The sequence below is a fragment of the Garra rufa genome, chromosome 8 (genome assembly GCF_049309525.1).
Source record: "Garra rufa chromosome 8, GarRuf1.0, whole genome shotgun sequence".
NCBI classification, from domain to species: Eukaryota; Metazoa; Chordata; class Actinopteri; order Cypriniformes; family Cyprinidae; genus Garra; species Garra rufa.
In genome coordinates, this window is record NC_133368.1 from 19,502,754 (window position 1) to 19,528,025 (window position 25,272).

The window sequence follows — 25,272 nt, forward strand, 5'->3', positions numbered from 1 at the left end:
CCAATATTTATGGACCTGACTCTATATTATATGCATCTACATATCTATCTGGACATATGGTTATATCTATATAAAGCATAGCATAGCATAGCATAGTGAATGGTGCTAAATCACAGAACTTTTATGCTTTCTATCAAATTTAGTTTTGATGCCATGTATAACCTATTTCCATTGTGTCAATGAGAGGATGTATGAACAATTATTAATAGATATCTATTTACTCAAAATGTGTTTGTTTTTTTTGTAAAGGTAGCACCTTTAATATCAAAGTCTTATGTCCAATTTAATGCATCCTGACAGGGAATGGGCTGATGGTGAAATACGAAATATGGCTGTGTGTATTGTCCTATTTGTCAAGTTCAAGGGTCTATAAAAAAGACTGGTACTGTAAAAAAAATATTTAGGGCAGTAGGCTACATCATACTTCAAAGACTTCAAATCTGCTTTAACCCACACTTTATGGCGGCCACAATAAATAAATAAATAAATGAATTAATTAATAAATTAATTAATTAATATCACACCACGAAATGGGCTGATGGCACAATAGTAAGCAGCTCAGTAATTATCCTATTCACTAAGTTTAATGTTTTCTCATGCACACAAAAAAATCTAACTTATTCTCTAATTTTATTTTTGCAAAGATCCTTATAGAGTCTCTGTAATACAGTCCTAAGAATATTGTGAGAAGAAACCCAAAATGCCTATAACCTAGGGGTGGGCAATATGGCAAGAAGATCATATCACAATTTTTTTTATAAATATCATGATTCACGATTTTATCACAATTCTTTGTTGTGTTGGTTTTACTATTTTGCAAGTTGTCTAAGCAGTACAGCCTAACTAATTTCCCTATTTTAAAACCAAAGCCTTACATAGTATGGTAACAAAATATAAAATAAAAAGAATGGCAAATGTTTAGGCCAAATTGAGCGAAGATAAAAAAATCTTTGTCATTTTTTAATGTACACATAATATACAAATAAAACAAACTTGAATTTTCAGGTACAGTAGGTGTATGTAGCAGTGGCATTCAAGAAATTGAATTAACACATAAAAATAAAACACTATGTACATAAAGTATACATTAACTCTTAATAAAGCAACTGTACTGAAGTTCTTCAGTCAAGAGCAGTAAGTGATTTTTCTTTGTGTTTTATTAGCGTACCATCACCCAAAACCAGCTACTGTACTGTTATCCACTTTCTTCAAAATTTATTCTTTTGTGTTTAGCACAAAAAAAAAATAAAAATTAATAGAGGTTTGGGACAACAAGTGAGTGAGTCATTTTTTTGTGAACTGTCCCTTTAATGACAATCGGCAACATGTATAGTTCTGTCGCTTTGAGAGCTGCACGCATCTAATATACAGGCGCTAGGGCTGGGCGATTCTTTCGATTAATTCGAATTTACGTTTTAAGACGATTTAATTTTTTATTAAATCGAGGTATTGTGATTTTTTAATAAAAATGTTAGATATATTGTAATTGCACCAATGGCAGAATAATTAAGAAGCAATATTCTCCGACCACATGATGACGCGCCAAATTAACCGCTCACTTGTGAGAGTACAGTGCTCTATGAAGGAAGGTAATAGGCTACAGAAATAACATCATAGAGATGGACCTTGTGCCAAAGAAAGGTAGTAACGTTTCCTCTGTGGTTTGGAAATGGTTCGGATTTGAGAGGTCAGATGTCAAACAAACTTTTGTCAAATGCAAAATATGCAGAAAGTCAGTTTCAACCGGCAGTCGCAGCAATTTATTCCAACATTTGCGACAAAGGCACCAAGCTGAATGGGAAGAATGCTCAAAGTTAAAGGAACACTCCACTTTTTTTTGGAAATAGGCTCATTCTCCAACTCCCCCCGAGTTAATAAGTTGATTTTTACCGTTTTGAAATCCATTCAGCCGTTCTCCTGTTCTGGCGATATCACTTTTAGCATAGCTTAGCATAGATCATTGAATCCTATTAGACCAATAGCATCGCGTTCAAAAATGACCAACGAGTTTCCATATTTGTCCTATTTAAAATTTGACTCTTCTGTAGTTATATCGTGTGCTAAGACCGGTGGAAATGCAAAGCTGCGAGTTTCTAGGCTGATAAGATTAGGAACTACACTTCCATTCCGGCGTAATAGTCAAGGAAGTTTGCTGCCGTAATAAGGTTGAAGCAGGAGCAGTAATACCACGCAGCACATGTGCAAATGCTAAACTAGCTGGGAACTCATTTCTGATAATACTCCGCCTGCTTCGGTCATATTACGGCAGCAAACTTCCTTGACTATTACGCCGGAATGGAAGTGTAGTTCCTAATCTTATCAGCCTAGAAACTCACAGCTTTGCATTTCCACCGGTCTTAGTACACGATATAACTACAGAAGAGTCAAGTTTTAAATACAACAAATATGGAAACTCGTTGGTAATTTTTGAACGCGATGCTATTGGTCTAATAGGATTCAATGATCTATGCTAAGCTATGCTAAAAGTGATATCGCCAGAACAGGAGAACGGCTGAATGGATTTCAAAACGGTAAAAATCAACTTATTAACTCGGGGGGAGTTGGAGAATGAGCCTATTTCCAAAAAAAAGTGGAGTGTTCCTTTAAGAGATGAAAACAAGCTAAGTCCAAGTGCAAAAGGTCCACCTAAAATTGCAAAACGCCAGATGACATTAGCGGTATCATTTTCCAATTCAGTTCCATACGACAAAAAGGCGCCCCGTTGGAAAGAAATTACAGATGCTGTGGAGTTTCATATCGCTAAGGACATGGTTCCCATACACACCATCGAAAAGCCAGGGTTCATAAAAATGCTACACACTGCTGATCCAAGATACAAGTTACCGAGCCGGAAATATTTCAAAGACGTAGCTATTCCCCGAATGTACACTGAAACACGTGAAAAAGTAGCGGAGCAGCTTGAAAAGGCATCTTTTTTTTTCTACGACGACTGACCTGTGGAGTAGTCGTACTCGTCAGCCTTACATGAGCCTTACAGCCCATTATGTTGAAGCAGAATGGAAAATGCGAAGTTTTTGCCTTCAGACATGTTATTTTCCTGACGATCATACCGGGGAAATAATTGGCCATGGGCTTAAAGATGCGGGCAGTGGCGGTTCTACATTGAATTGCTCCCCGGGCTAGACTCCCTCCCGGCACCCCCCGACACCAAAAAAAACAAAAAAACATGACAAAACATTTTGTACACACCACACGTATTATTGTAGTAATACTATATGTCATCCTGTAGCAGACCAATTTTTGAAAAAATAAAATAAAAAAAAATAATAATAAAAATTGCTCATAACTTAAATAAATATACTAGCCAACATTAACACAAACAATGGAAATAAATAATAACTGTACTTGTAACAGTTGTTGCAAAGCATAATTTTGTGGTTAAATTTAATCAGATTTTGTGTTGTATACACTGCTGAAAAAAACAATAGAACCCTGCCCAAAAATAATAGAAAATGTAATGGATTTAATGGTTATAATGGGAATTGTATTGGTTTTAATGGTAAGGATAACAGTGTCTGCTGGTATATGATGGATTCTATTGATGGGTGGGATGGTAAATCCTATTGGAAAAGTGCCCAAAACACACTACAATAAGGAATTTTGTAATAGTTTCACTGGAAAAAGTTAATGGTTCATAATGGTATTTAATAGAAACCATTAGAATTTCTGTGATGGTTTGTATATTAGGCTTTTATTGTGTGTGTGTGTGTGTGTGTGTACCTTGTTTTTGTGACATATCAGGACACAAATTGGTGTAATAACATGGGTATGACATAGGTATTACAAGGAGAGGGTGACTTATGAGGACATTGCCCATGTCCCCACTTTTCAAAAGGCTTATAAATCATACAGAATACGTTTTTTTGAGAATGTAAAGATATGCACAGTCTCCTGTGAGGGCTAGGTTTAGGGAAGGTGTAGGGTGATAGAAAGTACGGTTTGTACAGTATAAAAACCATTACGTCTATGGAATGTCCCCACAATTCACAAAAACAAACATGTGTGTGTGTGTGTGTGTGTGTGTGTGTGTGTGTGTGTGTGTGTTTTAGCAAGGTAATCATAGCAAGCATCATAAGCAAGAAGGCTAACAAACCTAAGAGTTAAGGTTATACCACTAATTAACATAATGACATGGATACCTTAATCATACAGACAGAACATTGTTGCATACCTTTATCTTTTGCCCGTTTCTCCTGATCTTCTTTTCTATTTTTCCTAAATTGGGCACCTGACAGCTTTGGCCTTTTTCTCTCCATCGCTATGTTTACTTTGTAATCGACAATCAACAGATTTCCCCCCAATGCTGTCACTCACGACCAGAAGTCAAGATTAAACCAATTCACCTCCACATCATAATCCTTTTTTATTACCTATTTTTATTAGCCATTTCAAACAATTAAATAAAAAAAAAAGTGCAAATTATTGGTCTGTGACTCTGTGTCTATAATATTTTGAATGAAATGTGCGTTATTTGTAAGAAAGTCAGGTGTCATTGACATAGTTTAGCCCCCCTCCTTGTCCGCTTCAACACCCCCTCCCCTCCCCTCTCCGCTCGCTCAGCTTCTGTGCGGCTCCTTCAGCAGCAGGGGCGGCACATGTATCATAGATAATAGAAAACCGCTTAGTGGCACAGATTTTTTTTTTCCCTCCAAGTTCGTGTGCCGCCCCCCACGTGTCATGAAAAAATGCCGCCATGGGCGGCTGCCCCGTCCGCCCATGCCTAAAACCGCCACTGGATGCGGGAGGAAGCTCTTTACAATATTTCTGTCAAAGTACAATGAACTGCTGTTTCAAATCTTTTTTTGCTTTGTTTTAACAGAACATGGTGTGAAAGACCACAGAGTTGACCGTGCAGTTGCAGTGTGCAAGAAGGTTGTGAGTGTGTTTTCCTTCAGCTAGAAAAAGAGAAGAGATCTTGCATCTGCACAGGCTGAGCTCGGCCTACCTTCTCATCAACTCATTACGGAGACCCCCACCAGGTGGGGTTCAAGACAAAAGATGATCGAGAGTGTTTTAGGACAGGAGAAAGCCATAGCTCGGGTTCTTGTCTCTGATAAAAAAAAAACTCGGCAGCTTGTTCCAACGTGGCAAGACATCGATGTCATGGAATCCATAAATAAAGCACTGATGCATTGTCAGGTGAAGCATATGTGAGTGTCTCGTACCTCAATCCAGTGCTCCATCTCTTTAACAGTAGCATTCTACGAGCACAAGACGATGACACAGATTTAACAAAACGCATCAAAAGCACAATACTGCAGTACCTCAACTGCAAATACAGCGACCCTCCTCAACATAGCTTCTCTGATGGATCCCAGGTTCCATACAACTTGCATCGAACATGACAAGTTGGAGGGAATCAAGCAAAAAGTTGTTAAAGAGCTGACATCTTTGTTGCCAGACAAAAATCTCAGGACGTGCAGCAGGAAGAACAGAGAACAGAGGCTGGGGCTAAGAGGAAGAAAAGCTTGGCAAGCTTTTTTAAGAAAACGGAACCAGCATCACAACCTGTCATTCAATCAGAAGAAGACAAAGTCAAAGCCGAGCTGACAGCCTATTTGATGTCTCCTGATGTAGATTCAGACACAGACCCACTTCACTGGTGGAAGGCTAATGAGACAATCTTTCCCAGCAAACTTGCAAAAAAATACCTCTGTTTTCCCGCAACCAGTGCCCCTTCTGAGAGGGTGTTCAGTGCAGGTGGGAACATTATAACCTGTCACAGAGCATCTCTAAAGCCTGAAACAGTAGACAGACTGGTCTTCCTCTCTAGAAACCTGTAAAGAACATCTACATGTGACTTATCAACAACATGCTTTATGTTTGCACGATGGTCTACAAAGTGTTGTTTTTTTTACTGTTGTAAATTTGCTTTAAATTTTAATGTTTACATTGGTTAAAATGGTTATTTTCTTACTATATATTCAGAAGTATTTAATGTTTAATTCAAATTGCACAACATTTACTTTCATATTTCATTCAAATCTTCTGCAAAGATATTTAACTCGTGAATTTGTTTTACATTTATTTACACCTTGTTGACCAATTTATGTATGGCATGGCCATTAAAAATACAATGTTCATTAACCAGATGGTTATTCAAGTTAATTATAAAGAGAATGTTACTTCAGTCATGTTGTTGTAATGTTTTAAGTTGACTAGTTACACAATAAAAAAATCGAAATCGAAATCGGTCAAACTTTATGAAAAAAAAACTAGTTTTTTTTTTTTTGCCATATCGCCGAGCCCTAACAGGCGCACATCCGTTTTTCTCTCAACTGTTTACTTTCACTTTAGACATAACCAACTGTGTTTATATGTAATCCTTGTGTGGTTTTGACAGTATTAGCGAATCAGATGGCAAAGATAGCTTAGTCCAGTAATCCGGCACTGTTTGACAGACTTTTAGCGTGTGGACGAAATAACATTATTTACCAACAAGACTCTAGACATGCAAATAATGTACTTTTTGTGATTGCGAATAAGTGCAGTGTCCCATGAGTAAATGTATGTTGTGTTGTACAGTATATTAAGACGAAGGCAAGCTGTAGAGCTATATTACGATATTTTTTCAAAAGCAGATCGTGGAGACATTTTAATCATCCACAATCACAAATCGTCATATCGCACTAGGGCTGGGTATTGTGACCAATTCGGCGATTCGATTCGATTCTTATTTTTATGGTTTCGATTCGATTCAATTTCGATTCGATTCGATCCAATATCGATTAGCTATCAATATTTCATTTAAAATGTTAGTTTTGCAGACATGGGATCCATATTTTGATATAAATGCTGGTAACTGAAACTTTCCTACTTAAGTTTATTACTGAAATACACATCTACATTAATAATAGGGTGCACACAGTTGTTTATTTTAAACAACTTTTATTTTAAATGAACACTGTAACAAGAAGTCATAAATATGTGCAGTGCATCCATTGTACACCATGTAAACAAACTGCAAAATGCACATTACTGTAAAAAAATAAAAAAGACTGTAAATGTGCAACAGTGAAATGTACTAGGATCTTCAAACATGTTTAAGAAATAAAACATTTTTTCTAAATTCAAAACGTTCAAAACACGCCCATCATAAAGCCCTTGTCTGCGTATACAAAACATTCTAACTGTCCATAAAACTAACAGTTCTTAACTACAGCTTAATCATTTTTGATCACCAGATTTTTCTGCAAAAAAAGCAGCTGATGGTGACACCTTCAGGACGAGAGGTGAATATTCATATCCTCTTAGGTGAAGCACGCGCATTAAGAATTCCCGAATCGATATCGTTGCATTAAACTGAAGATCGATTAAAATCGGAGAATCGATATTTTTTACCCAGCCCTATATCGCACACCCCTACTATAACCTGCATGTTTTAATTTATTAAGCTGTGTTTGGCAATCACTAAAGAATCAGCTGCCAAAAAAACACACTCTTGTATGATAAATGTATTTTAATTAATTTTTTTTTTTTTTTTTTTTTTTGAATAGGGGCAAAAGTCTGGAAATGCAAATATTTTTCCATACTCTGTATTCTTTTTTCCATACTTACTTCCATACTCAAATCTAATACCATACTTTTCCAAACTGCCTAGGAACTCTGTTTATGTCACGGCTGCAGCACTCCCTTTGACCAGGTCTGAAACCCACTGCCTTAAAACAAACTGACCCAGGCAGCACATACACGCACTGACAGACAATGATACCTTTTATTTGAGAGATAATCACCCGGTTGCAAAACATACAACTTGAAGGTGCACTTATTGATATAGTGAACAAAACAAAACAATGGTATGTATCTACTAAAGGTATGGTATAAAAACACGCATGCTAACACTAATTAAACAACGCATAAGTCAAACTAACACACAAATGGCTTCGGCCGTTCAGAAGACTTCAGCAGAATCCTAATATGTCATGAGCATGATGCATGTATCACGGAAATGGAAACAGTTATCTCAGAGCACCACCTCTTCAGCCTTTAACTATGAAGAGATCTGTTCATAAGACACAATAATCATTAAAATAACAAGGATTTTAATATAATAAATGCAATGTAAATTTTGAATTATAGCAGGATGAGATATTTAGTTTTGGATGAAACATACAATATATAACATTCTGCAGCAACACTGATCTAAGTGATCTTTTCCAAAAACCTCAGGGCAAAAGCCTGAGAAAACATGACTAGAAAAGCAAGAAAAACTACTAAAGAACAAGACACCAGTAAACTCACTGTGACATCACTCATCCCGTCTCTGCACTATAGTCGCAGGAAAACCTCCCGGTCTGACGTCCTCCTCTCTCTCTCTCTCTCTCTCGCTCCTTCCCTGGTCAAACTGCTAGATGGGATTTTTACAATCGGAGCACTAAACTGTCTAAATGCTGCTCAATTAAATAAGCTTCTTTTGTTCTTTCCTCTCCTTTACTTTTACTTTGAGCGAGTACTTCAACAAAAAGAGTGAGAGTTTCCAGGAAATTCCTTTTAAAGGAAGAGGAAATGACATTGGCCAGGTATTCTCCAATAGAGATTTATTTCCTGTTGACACTAGTCAACAATAGGATTTGGCTTTGCGCCATAATGAAGGAGAACGGGAATAGAGTATGACATTTCTCTCAGCTTTTCACACTTGAATCACCTAGCGGTTTTTTGTTGTTGTTGTTGTTGTTGTTTGTTTTTAACCATGTCAGAAAATAACCCTGGCCTATCTTGTTCCATGTTTCACAATGTTCTTACTTGAGGACATAATTTATCCTGGATAGGTTTTGTGATTTCACACTGTACACCGAAAACCCAGGTTAACATACATTTACAAGATTAATAGGCAGGCATGTGGGGTCAAAGTAATCAGCTTAGTATTATTAAAATTATTATTATTATTATTATTATCATAGGCCAGGCAACAAATGTGCGTAAAATCTGATAAAAAACATCACAATAATTGGTTTTAGTATCGGTCCCTATAACATATGATGACAATAAGTAACGCTGCATCTAAACATATCTACTAGCTCTCAATAGAGTGTTAGTAGAGTATTAGTAGACTGGTAGGGTTAGGGTTAGAATAAGTTGACATGTACTTGCAAAGTATGTTGGGACACCATCACAATAAAGAGTTAGTAGATATTAATCAGACACTCTATATAATCCACAAATAATAAAATAAAAAATAAAAAGAACAAAGCTGTATTTGTAATAAGATGTTGTAAATTTAAACTGTTGTTTTTGGCCAAAAACTGAGTCCATAATCCATAATAATGGTTCCTCCAGTGAAAAGTGCCCCTTTTATTAAAATACACTGACATATTTGTTTAGAATGGTTTTGGACTGCTTTTGCTGGTAAATATGTGCATATTTTTTAGTTTAAAGTTCATTTTAATGATGCATTTGTTTAAAACAAACACAACTTTTTGCTTCACAAGACATTAATTGACAAACTAGAGTTGTGTGGGTTATATGTGGATTTTTTAATCGTCTGTTTGACGGCACCCATTCACTGCAGAGGAAGTGATGTAAAGTTACATCTCTCCAAAACTGTTCAGAAGGAACCAAAAGAACTCTTCTATTTAAACAAAACAATCGGTTATTTTCTAAAAAAACAACAACAACAACAATTTATATACTTCTTAACTTCAAATGCTCGTCTTGTCTAGCTCTGTGTGTACTCTGTTTAGAGATTAAAAAGTATATACTGTAAATTGTACGTTTTTAGAAAATAACTGATAATTTTGCTAGATAAGACACTTCTTCCTCGGCTGGGATCATTTAGAGCACTTTGAAGCTGCATTTAAACTGCATTTTGGAAGTTCAAACTCAGGGGCACCATAGAAGTCCATTATATGGAGAGAAATCCTGAAATGTTTTCCTCAAAAAACATAATTTCTTTACGACTGAAGAAAGAAAGACATGAACATCTTGGATGACAAGGGGGTGAGTACATTGTCTGTAAATTTTTGTTCTGAAATTTCCCCCAAATAAAGGATTATGTGTTCCCTTTCGTCACTAGTGAAACAATAATGATAAGTTTCGGTTGTGGCTGTTTTATATACTTTTGAACCTAGCTCAAAGACGCTAATCAGCACATGGTTACCTAACAAAAAAAAAAAAAAGTTCTTAATTGAAGAAAAAAGGTGTTTGGTAGTGACATTCCTTAAAATTACATTCAGATTTTCAGACTTTTGAACACATTTACCTCAAAATGAAAAAAATAAAATAAAAATTATATATATATATATATACACACACACACACACACAACACACACAGTATATATATACACACATTTTTAACGGCCTAATTTTAATTTACTAGTAAAATCAAAAATTTGCCAAATTAAACTAACTGCAATTCCCCCATTGCACATTATTACACATTAGATTTAGCATTAGGTTTAAAAGTTTACACCGGGTACTAACATGCATTTTTTTGTTATTGAATCAAAAGTGGTCAGTGGTTTCAGCAGGTGGAAACAGGAAATCACATATGGAGGTAGTCAAAAAACACATGGTATGTGACCATATGGCATTGTAAAGGCCAATTTACACTGCACCGACTGATCAGTGTTACCCCTGTTGACGTCAGCTGTAGCACATGGTTAGCTAGCACAGGCCAAAACAGTTGTACAGAAATAAAAGCTAAGATTTATGGAATAACACCTGAAAGGGTGTGCTTAATTAAAGAAAAAAGGGGTTTGATTTTTTAACACATTTACCTCAAAATGATAGGGCCTATCTATGATAGAGAGAGACACATGAATATTTCCTGATCATAAATGTAGGGGTGTAGTGAAATTTAGTCTTAGCCAATGGACTAAAACATGCACTGTTTCAGTAGTGACATGAAAATGTGGGACACATTAAATAATTAAATAATAATTTAGAGATGCACCAATCTGGATTTTGGGGGCCGATCACCGATCTCCAAAAACAGTATCTGCCGATCCCGATATTACCGATCACAGCGTCAAATCCATAAATTCTTCAATATTGTTGTCTCATGTACAAACATTGACATTGTATTATTAGTATAAAAAGTAGGAAATGAGAAAGTATCATGTTTTATTGCAGGTTGAGGCAAATTTCAATATTTAACACTCTCGAGACTCTCAGAGACAACTTGGAGTCAGCTTACATAGAGTAAGTGTTGCTTACCATCTTAAACTGTCTTTTGGCAGTAATTATGTGTACAACACAACATTTCACTCTTTTAGAGTTGACACAATTTGTAAACTATGAACCTTACTTTTCCTGTGGAAAAAGGAGTTAAATCTTAAAATAAAAAAAATTATTATGTGCAAAACACACATGTGCACCATAATAAACATTTAACTCTCAGGAGGCTCTTTCTTAGAATCACAATTTAGAGTTTAGCAACAAGCTTTTTGTGGAAAAATAAAATAAATATGCCATATACATACATGCACGCTCTTTTTCTTTCTCTGCCTTATCAGAAGCTAAATTTGTAAACTCGGTATACTCCTTAATGTGAGAAACTTTCAAATGTCGTATCATGTTCGCTGTGTTGAAATTCTTTTGTGGCACTCCTCCTCGGGATATCGCCTTTGCACACACCTTGCAAACGGCAAATTTGTTGTCCTTCTCGGACACGTTGTAAAAAACCCATACCGGCGACGCCATCTTCAGTGTTAATGCGTTGTAGAGACAACCATGTCCATTAGGAGACCCTAGTCTGAGAAGTGGGATGCATGCTCTGGCGGCTGTTTGTTGTTGTAAACGTCATCTGATCGGCCTGCTCTGATCTATTTTGAGAACTCCGATCAAAACCGATAGCGCCCCTATCGGTCGATTGCGATCGGATGCCGATCGATCGGTGCATCTCTATAATAAATATATTTTTTGAACTTCAAAATCAAAAATCTATTTTAAAAAACAACAATGGAATGAAATGCAAAAATTATTTTAATATTTCCTTAAAATACTTTCAATGCTTTTTAAATGTGTTTTTTTTTTGGTTGTGTGACAGCAGTTTGCACCATTTCTGTAGAATAGCCCATATACAGCTGGAATAACATGGGGGTGAGTAAATGATCAGAGAACTTTTTGGGTTGAGAATCCTTTTAATTTTGTGATTCATGTGGTTAATACTTCTCAGGTCTGAAAAATATGGAAAAGCGTACAAATATGGAAAAGTCGCATCCCTGAATAACGCTGTCTGTTTGTTTGTGTTTAACGCCATCCCAGCTTCTGTGGCTATTTTCATGTCGAGAAATATTTTTTATATTTATACTAGGGCCGGGACTTTAACGCGTTAATTTAGATTAATTAATTACACAAAAATAACGCGTTAATTTTTTTTAACGCATTTTAATCGCACTTAATTTTGCACCGCGGAACGTTTCTCACTGAATGAGTTTCAGCGGCGGACCGATTATACTGGAGCACTAACTAGCGTTTAGACAAAAGGAATGCGCATATCACCGCAGCACATCGAGCCTCAGGTATCACCTCAATGCTTTTACAGAAGGTCTACCTACCTATAGGGTACCTGAATTTCTGAAATGAAGGCTAGTATATTTCTAAATATCCCAGTGTTTCCCCACGGACACGGACTGGATCGCGGACTCCATTCATAAAAAACGAATTTACTATAGCGCGGAATGCCACGTAAATTCGTCGATTTTTGGATTGATAAATCAAAAGTTGGTCTGTCACTTAATTCAAATCGCGATATGGACTAGTGTCTGTGAAAACTTAAATGCAAAAAGACCGTTTTAATATGAATCCTGCATTTACCGTTTGCCTCTGTATGTCAGAATGGCAGAGAGGCATTTTTACACTGCACGCGTGATGCTCCCATTAATTTTTGGCATTTTCATCTCACATGAACAGATAAACTCAATCTCCAAAGCTACTGTGAGTGTCACTTTTACCGTTTCATTTGAGAAAACTAGCATCATATCATACTTTACACACATACTTTACACATCAAACTTCACGGCAACCTGTCAAAATAAAAGTACGGTTAAACATGAAACAGAACAATATTCCTATTTAAATAATTGACAAAAAACAATATATATGATAAAAAATAAATATAACAACAAGATTAACCACTTAATTGTAGAAAAAAAATACTATGATTATTATTATTTATTGATTAAACCTCTGTTTGTTTGCCAAAAATTAAAAAGGTTTATTTTTCATTTGATTAAAAATAAAATAAATGTTTATGCTTTCATTTGATTATGAGAAAAATTAAAACACAAGAATTTATATTAAAAAAAAAGCAAAAGATTGTAAAGCCCTATTGTTCAAAATGTTAAAATAGAGAGTTTTTGATTTATTTTTTCACTGAAATAAATGTTTTCGTTATGGGAAATGCTGTATCCTATAGCTACAGTTAATGGCAATATTGCACTGGTCTGTTGGACTTGGTTGAACAAAAATAAACAATATTTTGTTGCTTCAGTTTATGTATTCAGTCATTATTCAATGGTGTACTAAAAATCCATATGAAAAAACGTACTTCTCACTGTTCTCAGGTCAAATATTTATATGCGATTAAAATGCGATTAATTTCGATTAATTAATTACAAAGCCTCTAATTAATTAGATTAATTTTTTTAATCGAGTCCCGGCCCTAATTTATACAAATTATATCAGGTTTTTAAAATGTATTTTTGCGAAAAACTCTAAAACTGTATCTGGCTTAAATCTGTTAAAAATGTCAAGTCACCTTTATTTATATAGCCCTTACAACAATACAGATTGTGTCAAAGCAGCTTTACAGTATTAAATAGGAAAATAGTGCGTCAATAATGCAAAAGGACAACAGTAAACACTCAATTTTCAGTTAAAGGCAGTTTATCTTAGGGCTGCACGATTAATCGCACAATGTTGTGAGGCGCGTTTAGTCAATGAAGCCAGTACTTTGATTAGTAGTAAATCTCCATCACGTGCGTTCAGCGTTCAGCAATTAATACACAGAGGCGTAAATCACTGACAAGCTACACCAAATCGCGCTCAAAATCGATTTGGCGTAGCTTGTCAGTGATTTACGTCTCTGCGTATTAATTGCCGCTCCAGCTGAACGCACGTGATGGAGATTTACTACTAATCAAAGTACTGGCTTCATTGACTAAACGCGCCTCACAACATTGTGCGATTGATCGTGCAGCCCTAGTTTATCTCTGAATTCAGTGATATCATCATCCAGTTCAGTTCAGTTCAAAGAGTTATCTGTGCAATCAGGTCGATAATAACGCTGGAAATTAAGAAGAAATTAAAAATGCCTTCAAAAGAGTTAACTGAATAAAAAGGGTTAACAAAGTTGCCTGAAAAAGTACCCTGGGCTGGAACCCAACATTTTAGCTTTTTAATCTAAAATAAATTTCAGCACTTTACACTTTCCCACATTCCCAACCCTTTATGACTTTGTTGCTTCTGTGAAACAGTTTTGCTTACCATTGACTTCAATTGTATGGGCAAAAAAAATAAATAAATAAAAATGTAAAAAATAAACGATAATGTTATAGAAAAAAAATGTGTGCGAAGAAGGTTCTTACCTGTTCTTTGACGGAAGCCAGGATGTTTGTTGCAGTGCTGTCCGACTCCATGCTGTGAAGTACTGGCACGGCACCTTCCTGTGTGCCTGGGCTTGGCTTCGGAGCTGGCATGTCTCCTGTCAACAAAGTGATTGAAACATTTAAAAGAGCTCATAGAAGCGGTGGTTGAATTGGTTTATATGAAAAATACACTGAACATAAATATTTGGCACAAATATTAATTTAAATAGAAACAATAGCATTCCATCACATTGTCACTTATTTTCAGAGATCTTTAACCTCCTAAGACCCGAGCTTTGGTTTGGCTTGCATTTTAGATTTCTTCTAGCTATTTGGGGTTATGAGGAACCAATAAATATAATATAAATATATCTTTGAACATGAAGCTCTTTTAAAAAAAAATTAAAAAATATTTTTTTGCTAACATTTTTACATTTCAACGAATAAAAATCAGTGTAAAGTTATCACACATGCAATGTCAATTTATACTGTTGTAAACTACTCTAAATTGATTTTTTCTAACAAAATTCTTCCCAAACTACATATTTTGCTAACATTAAGTTTTTAAGTTATTTATCACACAAGCAATGTCAATGTATACTATTGTAAACTAATGTAAATTGATGTTTTCGAACAAATTCTTCCCAAACTACATTTTTTGCTAACATTTTACATTTTCAACAAATAAAAATCATTGTAAAGTTATTTATTACGCATCCAATGTTAATTTACACTGTTGTAAACTATTGTACATTGATGTTTTCTAACAAATTCTTCCCAAACTACATTTTTTGCAAAAATGTTTAAATTTTCAACAAATAAAAATCAATTTTAAATTATCACACATGCAAATGTCAATTTACACTGTTGTAAACTAATATAAATTGATGTTTTCTAACAAATTCTTCCCAAACTACATTTTTTTGCTAACATTTAGTAGTTTTAAAGTTTACACCTGGTACGAACATGCATTTTTTGTTATTGGATCAAAAGTGGTCAGCGGATACAGGTGGAGAAGGTAGTCAGAAACACATGTATGTGACCATAATATGGCATTGTAAAGGCCAATTCACCCTGCACCGACAGAAACAGACATGTTCATCGAGTTCAGTCTGATCAGTGCGTTACTGTTGGCGTCTGCTGGCACTGGTCGATGCTTGTTTTCGCCGAGTGAACATGTTGAATCAGTGTTTGTTGAAAAGTCTGAGAAGTGACATACCGTACTCAGTCGATTGTCAGCATCGCTCTGCTTCTGTCAGTGCAGTGTGAATTGGTCTTTAGGGTCCAGAGCCCCTATGATCACCACCTATTCACCTAACACGCAATCATTTTGGAGCACGTTGTAAGCACACCAACACAAATAATAATTCTAAATTTTGTGTTGAACCAAAACACAGATTACAGTCAATTTTTTTTTAATTTGTTTTCTTTTCTGAAAGCTGCATGAAATTTGAAATTGACAACCAAACTCATCACCTCATACATGAATCTATGCACATCGGATGTAGAGGTGTCATTCTTTGTAGATTAACATCATGTTTCTGCATAAACCTCTTTACTCCGCAGTTAAACACTCAATTTTCAGCCACAATTTTAAAGACAGATGGAGACAGTACTGTTTAGGAATATAAAGTGCAGCATAAATGCTTGGGAAGGGTTTCACACATGCTTTACAGCAGGTCCCGCCTCTCAGACCACGGAAGTTCGTCACGCAAAAGATAAATCTCACCATCTTGCCACACCTTAAGAGAGTCCAGAGGCAACAAACAAGGTCACTTTTGTAGAATTATATGCTTATTTCATGCAACTAAGGGCTGGAATATCACTACACAACTTTTAAAAACGGAACAGATTTTAAAACACCTAAATTTATAGGATTTTTAGGACTTAAAACACTACCGGACCTTCATGTGTTCGAACATAAACTCATGAAGAAACGTGTGTCCTAAAAATGGTCGAAGCTATCAAACATGCATGATCTCCTCCAAGTGGATTGAATCAAAGTCTAAAGCTTAAAAAATAAATTAAAAAAATAATACAAATTCATGCTCTCGGTATCTAGCATTGTGTTTTCAAACCTTTCTTGGAGGCCCCCCAGCACTGGGTGTTTGGAAAGGGAGACATGCGGAATGTGCAGTGCTCCAGGACAGGTTTGAAAACCCATGATCTACAGTATTCCAGCATTAATGTTTACTTTTGAACTGCCAAAACCCCTGTAGTAACAACAGAAATTTAATAACAGATACTTTTATCCAAAAAAAATTTCAGAGCCCTAAAACGGAAACAGTCTCACTGCAATATTTTGAAGTTGTTATGATACAGCTGCTTTTCCACCCCAGACCTGAGAAGCTTCCCTCTTACATTTTCGCCAACAACAAGAACACTATGGTGACATGGTCTTGCATTTTTGGAGACATTATAGCTGCATCCTAAATCACATATTATCTAGTGTGCATGTAACAGTTTGTTCAGATACTGATTGTTCAGATACTGACTTAGACTGAAGATTTTGTTTTTTTCTTTTGTATTATTGACACACTATTTTCCTGTTTAATACTGTAAAGCTGCCTTGTCACAATCTGCATTGTTAAAAGCGCTATATAAATATAGGTGACTAGACTTTATTTACACACACATATTATATATATACTAGGGGTGTGCCAAGACATGTATCCCACGAGACAAGACGAGACGCGAGACTGGGTTCACGAGAACGAGACAAGATTTTTAAACTTTTTTAAAGAAATCCTCAATTCTGAAATACGTAGGAAACGTAGTGAAAAATAGTATTTTATTCAACTGAAAAACACAAAATGCATGTGCATTTTGATATGAACTTGTACTTGTACTGAAATTAAACTTCTATTTTAATGAATTATATGCTGTAATAAACATGTAATCTAAAGCTGCATGATTCTGGATAAACTGAAAATCATAATTTTTTAAATAAATTGGAGATCACAATTCTCTCATGATTCTGAAGAAAATTTTTTTTTAAACAAAACGTAATTTAGTAGTGAATTTGACAAAATGCTCATTACTAAAATAGTGCACATTTTTCTAGGTTGACATTAGATTGAGCTGCCATGTAAAATTGCTACTACATACATCTTTGAAATGAATAGCCATATTTGAGGTGGATGAATGATAGGTGAGTGTTTGGATGTCCTGTCCGATGTACTATATTACCACAGACCAGCTGTTAAAGATGCGTGACTTCACCACTTCCTGTGGATTTTTTTAATGCAACTAAGCGACTAATAAAATTTTGGTCGACCAAGCCTCTACTCATAGACTATAAAAAATATGCAGCCCTAATACATATAATACTCATGTTATGGAGCTCTAGATTCATTTATGGTTCTAATCATGTATAACTAACTGTCCAGTGCATTCAACCTCACCGATTTCATTAGAAGCTTCAGGCAATCAGACTATATTACATTAATTTCCAATGGATTTGACTGATATCAAAGCCCTGGTTTTTATTTTGCAAACAATTTGATTTATCAGCAGTCAAATCACAGTTCAATTTCAAAGACTTGACGGGTGTGCATGATGGAGCAGGAAAGAAGTACAATTATTAGGGCCGGGACTCGATTAAAAAATGTAATCTAATTAATTAGAGGCTTTGTAATTAATTAATCGAAATTAATCGCATTTTAATCGCATATAAATATTTGACCTGAGAACAGTGAGAAGTAAGTTTTTTTTATATGGATTTTTAGTATACCATTGAATAATGACTGAATACATAAGCTTAAGCAACAAAATATTGTTTATTTTTGTTCAACCAAGTCCAACAGACCAGTGCAATACTGCCATTAAGTGTAGCAATAGGCTCGATGTGCTACAGTGATATGCGAATTCCTTGTTGCATAGCTTGCGCACAACCATGCTCTTATCGACGCTTCCATCCATTCGTTTTTTTATAACAACATTTCCCATCCACAGGGCCAACCAAAGCGGTCCCATCAGCTTTTTTGTCCATGTTCACTGTGGTTTGTTTTGCTGCGTCCCAATTCACCTACTTATACTATGCCCTATAAGTATGTACTCTTTTTGTGAAGAAAAGTACATACCTTTGAGTGTGTAGCAGAATAGTAGGCAAGCTTTGGGACATACTACTTGGTCATAACCACTGATCTATATAATGATAATAATAATAATAATAATAATAATAAGTTCTCTATTATAGATCAGTGGTCATAACTGCTTCTTTAACTGACGCTCTGTTGCTTAGTTACCTGAATCCTGTCACTGTTTAAACTGCCCTGTCAATCATCACAGTTAACATTATCTACATTTAGTTTAATTTAATTTTATACCGTATTAGAGAGAAATTAAGAGGCACGTTCTTTAACGAGTCTTTCATGCCGAGAACTCTGCTCTTGTGTTTGCTTAATTATGCTTTTAAACGTTAATGACCAAACCTATCATTATAAATGTTGCTGCACATGAAATATAACGCGGATAACATTTAAAAAATATTTTTTTATCAGGTTACACACTGATTATTTATCACTCAAACCCCTTTTTCTACCTGTCCGTTGGTCGCGCATATCCTTCATGTTTGTAGTTTTTTAACACTTTTTATGCGTGTTTGCAGTTCTAATCGAATCCTCGTAAACGGCACAGTGTGTTGTGGGCAATATTAGCCGTTAGAGTTTGCATTGATCGTTTAGTAGACCATCCGGGAATCTTTGGAATACTTTTTCAAACATACTACCTATTTAGGACGGACGCAGCTTGTCTGAACCAGAGCCATAGAGAAACTTTCTATTTTCTTTCTATCCATAGGGACCACGTGACGTCACTGTGCTTTATCGCCGCCATTTTTGTGTCCGCGCTACCTATTTCAGTCTATGGTCACAGCAGCCACAACTACCAGAGGAAGATCAACAAAACTCCCAGAATGTTCAGAACAAGGATACAATATGCCCGGGATCTGTTATTCTGTTAGCTGAAACAACAATCATCAGAAAAAAACTAGTTACAGTTTTATTCGATCTCAGCAGTGCTTGAAGTGGGTCGGTATGCATACAGTATAGCCTTTAGTGTACCGGTGTCATTCACGAAGGTGCTTTTCACAGCAAGGGTGTTTTTTTCGGCACAACAAGAGTAGTGGAATAATAATTAATTATTGAATAAGATTGTGAATCAGTACATTATAACCAAAATAATGCCTTAAAATGAAAAGAAGCATTTTTTTGCGATTACATCATTTTGAACCGATCAACTCGTGAGTCCAAAGATTTAGTAAACAAGAAAGCAATCGAACAGCAAGTTCAAAACAGTGCTAATGCAGAGAATAGTGACTTACAGTACATCCAGATGCCGTAAATTATTTGTTTCAGTGTGTATTTGGCTTAAGAGCAAGAGTGTTTTATAGTTGAAGGTGTTTTAGATTATGCGGTGTTTAGTGAATTATGAAAATTAAATAATAAACGCTAAACTATTGTACTACATAGCGTTCGTCATTGCAACGCCTGCAGTAAAGTATATACATGTGAAAAGGTTCTCAAAAATAATCATATTTGTTTTGCTAAAACTATTTATGTACAATTACTCTAAAAATTTTACACACAAACCATCGTTCCGAGTAAATGGTACCATTGTGAATTGTGACTGGCTGCACAAGTGGTGTAATAAACTAAACTAAAATGTTATTGCAGCCATATAGCTTGAATGAATACAAATGCATATTTTAAATAAAGAAATCTCATGCTTTTGGTGCTTGAATTTGTGCTTCAATAATGAGATCCAGGTTTAGGAATACACAAGACGTGAAAGACGTCTTCCCTCAGGTAAATTCTATGTTTTCTTGGCTTGCTGGATGTTGGGCTTATGCTCAATAATCACATTTTTTGTTTTGCATTCGCCAAAACTAATTTGCCGAAATCTAAGCGCGGACTGTAAGGGAATTAGTGCCGTCAGCGCGAGTCCCGTTCGCTGTGAAGTAGTGACCAGGATTCTTCAAGGTCTTAAAGCCTTCATCGAGCGTCTACGTTCACAATAATTTATACTTTTTGTCCTAAACATACAATCAAGTCAAATACACAGTGTGGGAAGTACTAGTAAAAAGTAATTTCTTATTTCAATTTATTATTAAATCTCATTTAGATGCGCTGTGTCTGTTGTCATATCGGACACAAATATGGCGGCGAGCATAGCGGAAGTGACGTCTTTGGTACCCATGAATATGGCTCTGGTCTGAACGCTAGTTGGTGCTCCAGTATAATCGGTCCGCCGAATTCTCATCCAGTGAGAAACGTTCCGCAGTGCAAAACTAAGTGCGATTAAAATGCGTTAAAAAATATTAACACGTTATTTTTGTGTAATTAATTAATCTAAATTAACGCGTTAAAGTCCCGGCCCTAACAATTATATTTACTAAAATACGTATTTTACTGAAACATCACATTAGAATTCATGCTCGCAGTCACTGATTTGATTGGCAGCCTCGATCATTTTGATATTGGCATGCAGTTACCCAGATAGCAATGAGTCGGCGGACCGCCGGCGGCGCTCCGGTGGCAGTAGAAGCGTCAGAATGGCGTAATCGCAAACACGTTTGATGGTGCACCGCAGTCAGAAACCGAAAGGACCTTGATCCTTTTCCAGCAGGATCTGACACAAGTTAAGTCTAGAGATAACATCCTCAGATTTGATATGAAGCATATGATAGCAGAGTGACTTTCTAGGCTAATTCACCATAGCCACATATGTTTCAGACATTTAAAAATAGATTTTATTCAATTTTATAAAACTGAACTGAACTGACTTGAGCTGAATAATGACAATATTGGATTTTTATTGCTTCTTTGCAACATAATTTGACAAATAATTGAAGTGATTATCCTGTTTTCCTTTTTTATTATTGTGAAGCTTCTTTGAAGCAATCCATTGCTTTCATTTTAAGAAACACACGCACATAAACACCATTTATCGGTTTGCATTGGCAAAGCATCCATTGCACATTTTGTGTAATGTTAATGTTAATGTTTATGACATGTTATGACTGCCCGACTTCTTGACACTTGGAGAATTAGGCCAGCGAGCGATGCAACTCACAACATGCTTTAGTTTGACAACCACAGACAGAAATCCAGACTTTGAAAAACTAGGAAAAAAAAAAAAAAACATTAGCCTGCTCTATGCTGTTTCTATTCTATTCATTTTCTTTTTATTTCCTATATAATTATGTTCATATTCACTGTGTTCTCTGGTCTTTTAAAAAATATGATTCCAAGTGTGCAGAGACTAATCGGAATAATGAGTGCCCTGTTGGTTATAATAATTATAATTACTTTTAATAATGTTGAAAGTATTTCTTCACTTGTGGGAAAATAGTAATGATATAGTAATGCTGTAAGATATTAGCCTTCAAAAAAAGTCATATTGGTCAATCCCAATGCAACACATTTTAAACGGGTCCTTCACAAAAACGTACACAGGAAAACATTCCTACAGGCACACAATGCTTAACTGCTTCTCTCAAATTGCATATCGACTTATAAAAGTGATATATGTAGTCAGTGTTTGCCTTTCAGCTCTCATTACACAGTCAATCAATTTTCCAACTTCAATAAACAAAATCAGTAGAGGAAAATTCCTCGTGAAATGTGACAATTCAGAAGAAAATAATATAACCAGCATTACTACAGCAGCGACCATAAGAACAAAGCTTGAGGAAAATGCGCCAGGCAATAAACTCTGAGACACGTGCACACTGATGTAAGAAAAAAAGAATAGCTACCTGAAGGGCGGCATTTATTTGATTCACAAATCCAGAAAGGTTCGTCAGTAGCAATCCAGTAATGAGCAAAATGATTTAAATTCCCACAAACTCCTCTGAGGTACACGGAAGAAACTGAGAATAAGCCATAAGGATGTGGAGGTTGAGATGAGGGGTAATGCCTCTAGACTGTACATGGACCGATACGGAGCATTTATTAGCCTTCGCAAAGGTTTTACTTTCCACAGGACAGATTGAGGAAAAGAAACACTGAAGGAGGCACAGCTGAAAACATTCAACTTTGTCTGACACACCCAGAGGCTTTGGAATGGATCCCAGCTCTAAATGTTCCAGTTTGCATCAGACAAAACACGCTTTAAAAAAAAAAGGGGGGGGGGGGGGGGGCGGAAGAAAGGGAGAGAAAGAGAGTAAGAGAAACCAACATGTATGCACACCCACACTCGAAAACTACAATAAACACAGCAGTGTCCAACACAAAATAGCTTTTTACAAGTTCTAAAATATATATATATTTTTTCAAAGATTCCCTTAAATTCTTCCACTCTGAGCCGGTCTTACCACTCTGTTCTTCCCTCTGTGGACAGAGCAGGCTGGTGCATTCTGTGTGAGGCTCACTCAAATAGTGCTTAACCTTTCATGGGCAGGGCCTGAAGTCACCTTACACAGGAAGCTGTGTCATTCAGTACATAAAGGAGTGTTTCTACAACTTGCACACTCTAGAAATTACACTGAGACACACCTCACACAGACACACTCCTTAATCACACTCATTCACTAAGAAATCTGACACAATGGCCTCAATTTTAGTGTTACACAATATGGCACTGTCAGCTTTTTGAGGTGATATTTCTTATCTCTGTTAAGTAATAAAAAAATCCAATACAGACATGATTCAGACACTAGATGGCTTTTACTACCTGTATACAGTCATAAGTTAATAAGCCATAAGACAAAGTAAAACGTTTAATTTAAGACTGTAAAAACACTACAGTAAACACCTGGCAGTTGGTTAAAATTAAGTGTTCGTACTACATAGGGTGAATAACAGGGAATTAATATAAATAATTATTTTCTTTTTTTGGACACTGTGGTTCTCAGTGTATTACAATGGTTCAAAACAGATATTAGTAGGGGAGAGTGGGGACAGTTGCAACATTGCTTATTTCTTCAAGCAGGAATAAGATACAGTGATAATATTCATACTGCACATGCTTTATTGGCCCCTCATACTTCCTGGAAGAAATCAGTCACATGTGATCATTCCTTCTACCCAAAATCATTGTCTTGGCAAAAAAATAATTTTTTTTTAAAGATGAGATTTTTGGTCATAGTGTCTAAGCTGTTTGTGTGACGAATTGTAAAAACATAACATTTTAATCAGTGCGTTCTTAGTTTCTAATAGGCATAGCTAGCTTGTGCCAATGATATGTTGTCAAGCTAATATACCAGTTTTATCATGGCTATCACTGTAGGGACACACTGTTGCAACCATCCCAACATGCTGTCCCTTACCACAATATTGATTTAAAAGCTTGCCATAACATTACATGATTGCAATTTTATAATGATAATACTAATGAACCCCTTTAATAGTTAGTTATCTCTCCTTTTTTAAAGTGAATAGGTAAAAAAATCTACTTGTTACTTAATGTTTTTCATTTACTATTCTTTGTGTTTTTTTACAGCCAATTTACCTTCTTGAAGACTGTGACTGTGAACAAATAAAATAAAGAAATTGCAAAATGATATTTAAGAATGATTTCATTACATTTTATTGAATGTTGCAACTGTCCCCTATTGTGGGGACGGTTGCAACATTTCACTTTGTCTATTTAAGTGTAAAGTGTACGTATATTATAATATGTACACATGTTGCAGCAATATGGGTGAGTAGCTGACTTTATTGTATTAAAATTTCGGCTTTCTAATACAAACAGTCTCTGAGAAACTAAAGGAAATGCAAAAAGTGTTGCAACCGTCCCCACTCTCCCCTACTTCAATAGGTTGGTATATTAACATTATATCAGTTAATGCAATACTTTTTCTTTATCATTATCTGTGTGTTTGCTACAACACAGTAAAACATCCCATATGCTTAACATGCTGAGTGAGTGGGTGGCAAGTAGGCTGTGTTTCTCTGCTGTCCAGACCTGTTCTTGACTACATCTGCACATGGTTTTGGCGATATGATCACAAAATTTGTTTTGAAAAAAAGTTTTGAATCTTATTTTACCTGTATTAGTGCTGCCAATAATAATTTATAAGCTTGCAGTTTGCAAATAATAATAATAAAAAAGTATTTCGAGTTCACTAGCATAGTCCAGTTCTTAAACAAACGATTTTATTTTAGTGACCCCAAAACATCTGCAACTAGAAAAGTAAGGTTTTTGAACAAATTATTAATAACAGAGGTTTGTCATGACATATGCAAATGCAACTTATCAATAATAAAATGAGTAATATTTTATAATTGATTATTTCTTGCAACTTTACTCTGAACACTACATACATATTAAAACTCATACGAAAGACCTATTTAATAACACGCACTCCTGATAATCCTGACGTCACTCACATGACACAGAATATGAGCATGACTGGGCAAGTGAAGCTAGAACAGGGGAAAGACGCCCTTGGGCTGGTAAACAAAATTGCTTGAAATAACCAAAATAACTTGGAGCAGACAGGAGGACTGAAGAAAGTTTCCTCTCTCATACCCCATTTATGGGGTCTAAAAAAGTTGTGTGGATTGATGTGACCAAAATCTTCACGATACTCATTATTTTGAATCTATTTTTTTATGCTGGAAACAAGGTTGTTATGATGCCAAAATTATAAATACCTCGACACAAATTTGGAGAAAGGTACATTTTAATTGAACCATTAAAATGGAATCCAGAAAAATAATGGAAAATAATTTGGTAAAAACATATCTTGCAGACATACGTGTGCTATCTGGGTT

The 25,272-nt window shown here is 35.6% G+C and overlaps 1 protein-coding gene across 5 annotated transcripts in view; it reads right to left on the minus strand.

The window, feature by feature from the left end:
- Positions 1-25,272, minus strand: part of LOC141341227 (plakophilin-4-like) — a 104,778-nt gene that overhangs the window by 70,226 nt on the left and 9,280 nt on the right. For 4 of the 5 annotated variants that reach the window (XM_073846376.1, XM_073846377.1, XM_073846374.1 and 1 more), the window contains exon 2: positions 14,552-14,667. In XM_073846376.1, the coding sequence (XP_073702477.1) occupies positions 14,552-14,662 (111 nt within the window). In that variant the 5' untranslated portion in view covers positions 14,663-14,667. Of the gene's footprint in view, positions 1-14,551; positions 14,668-22,310; positions 22,518-25,272 lie in introns of those variants that run through there. The other variant, XM_073846375.1, reaches the window with a different exon arrangement.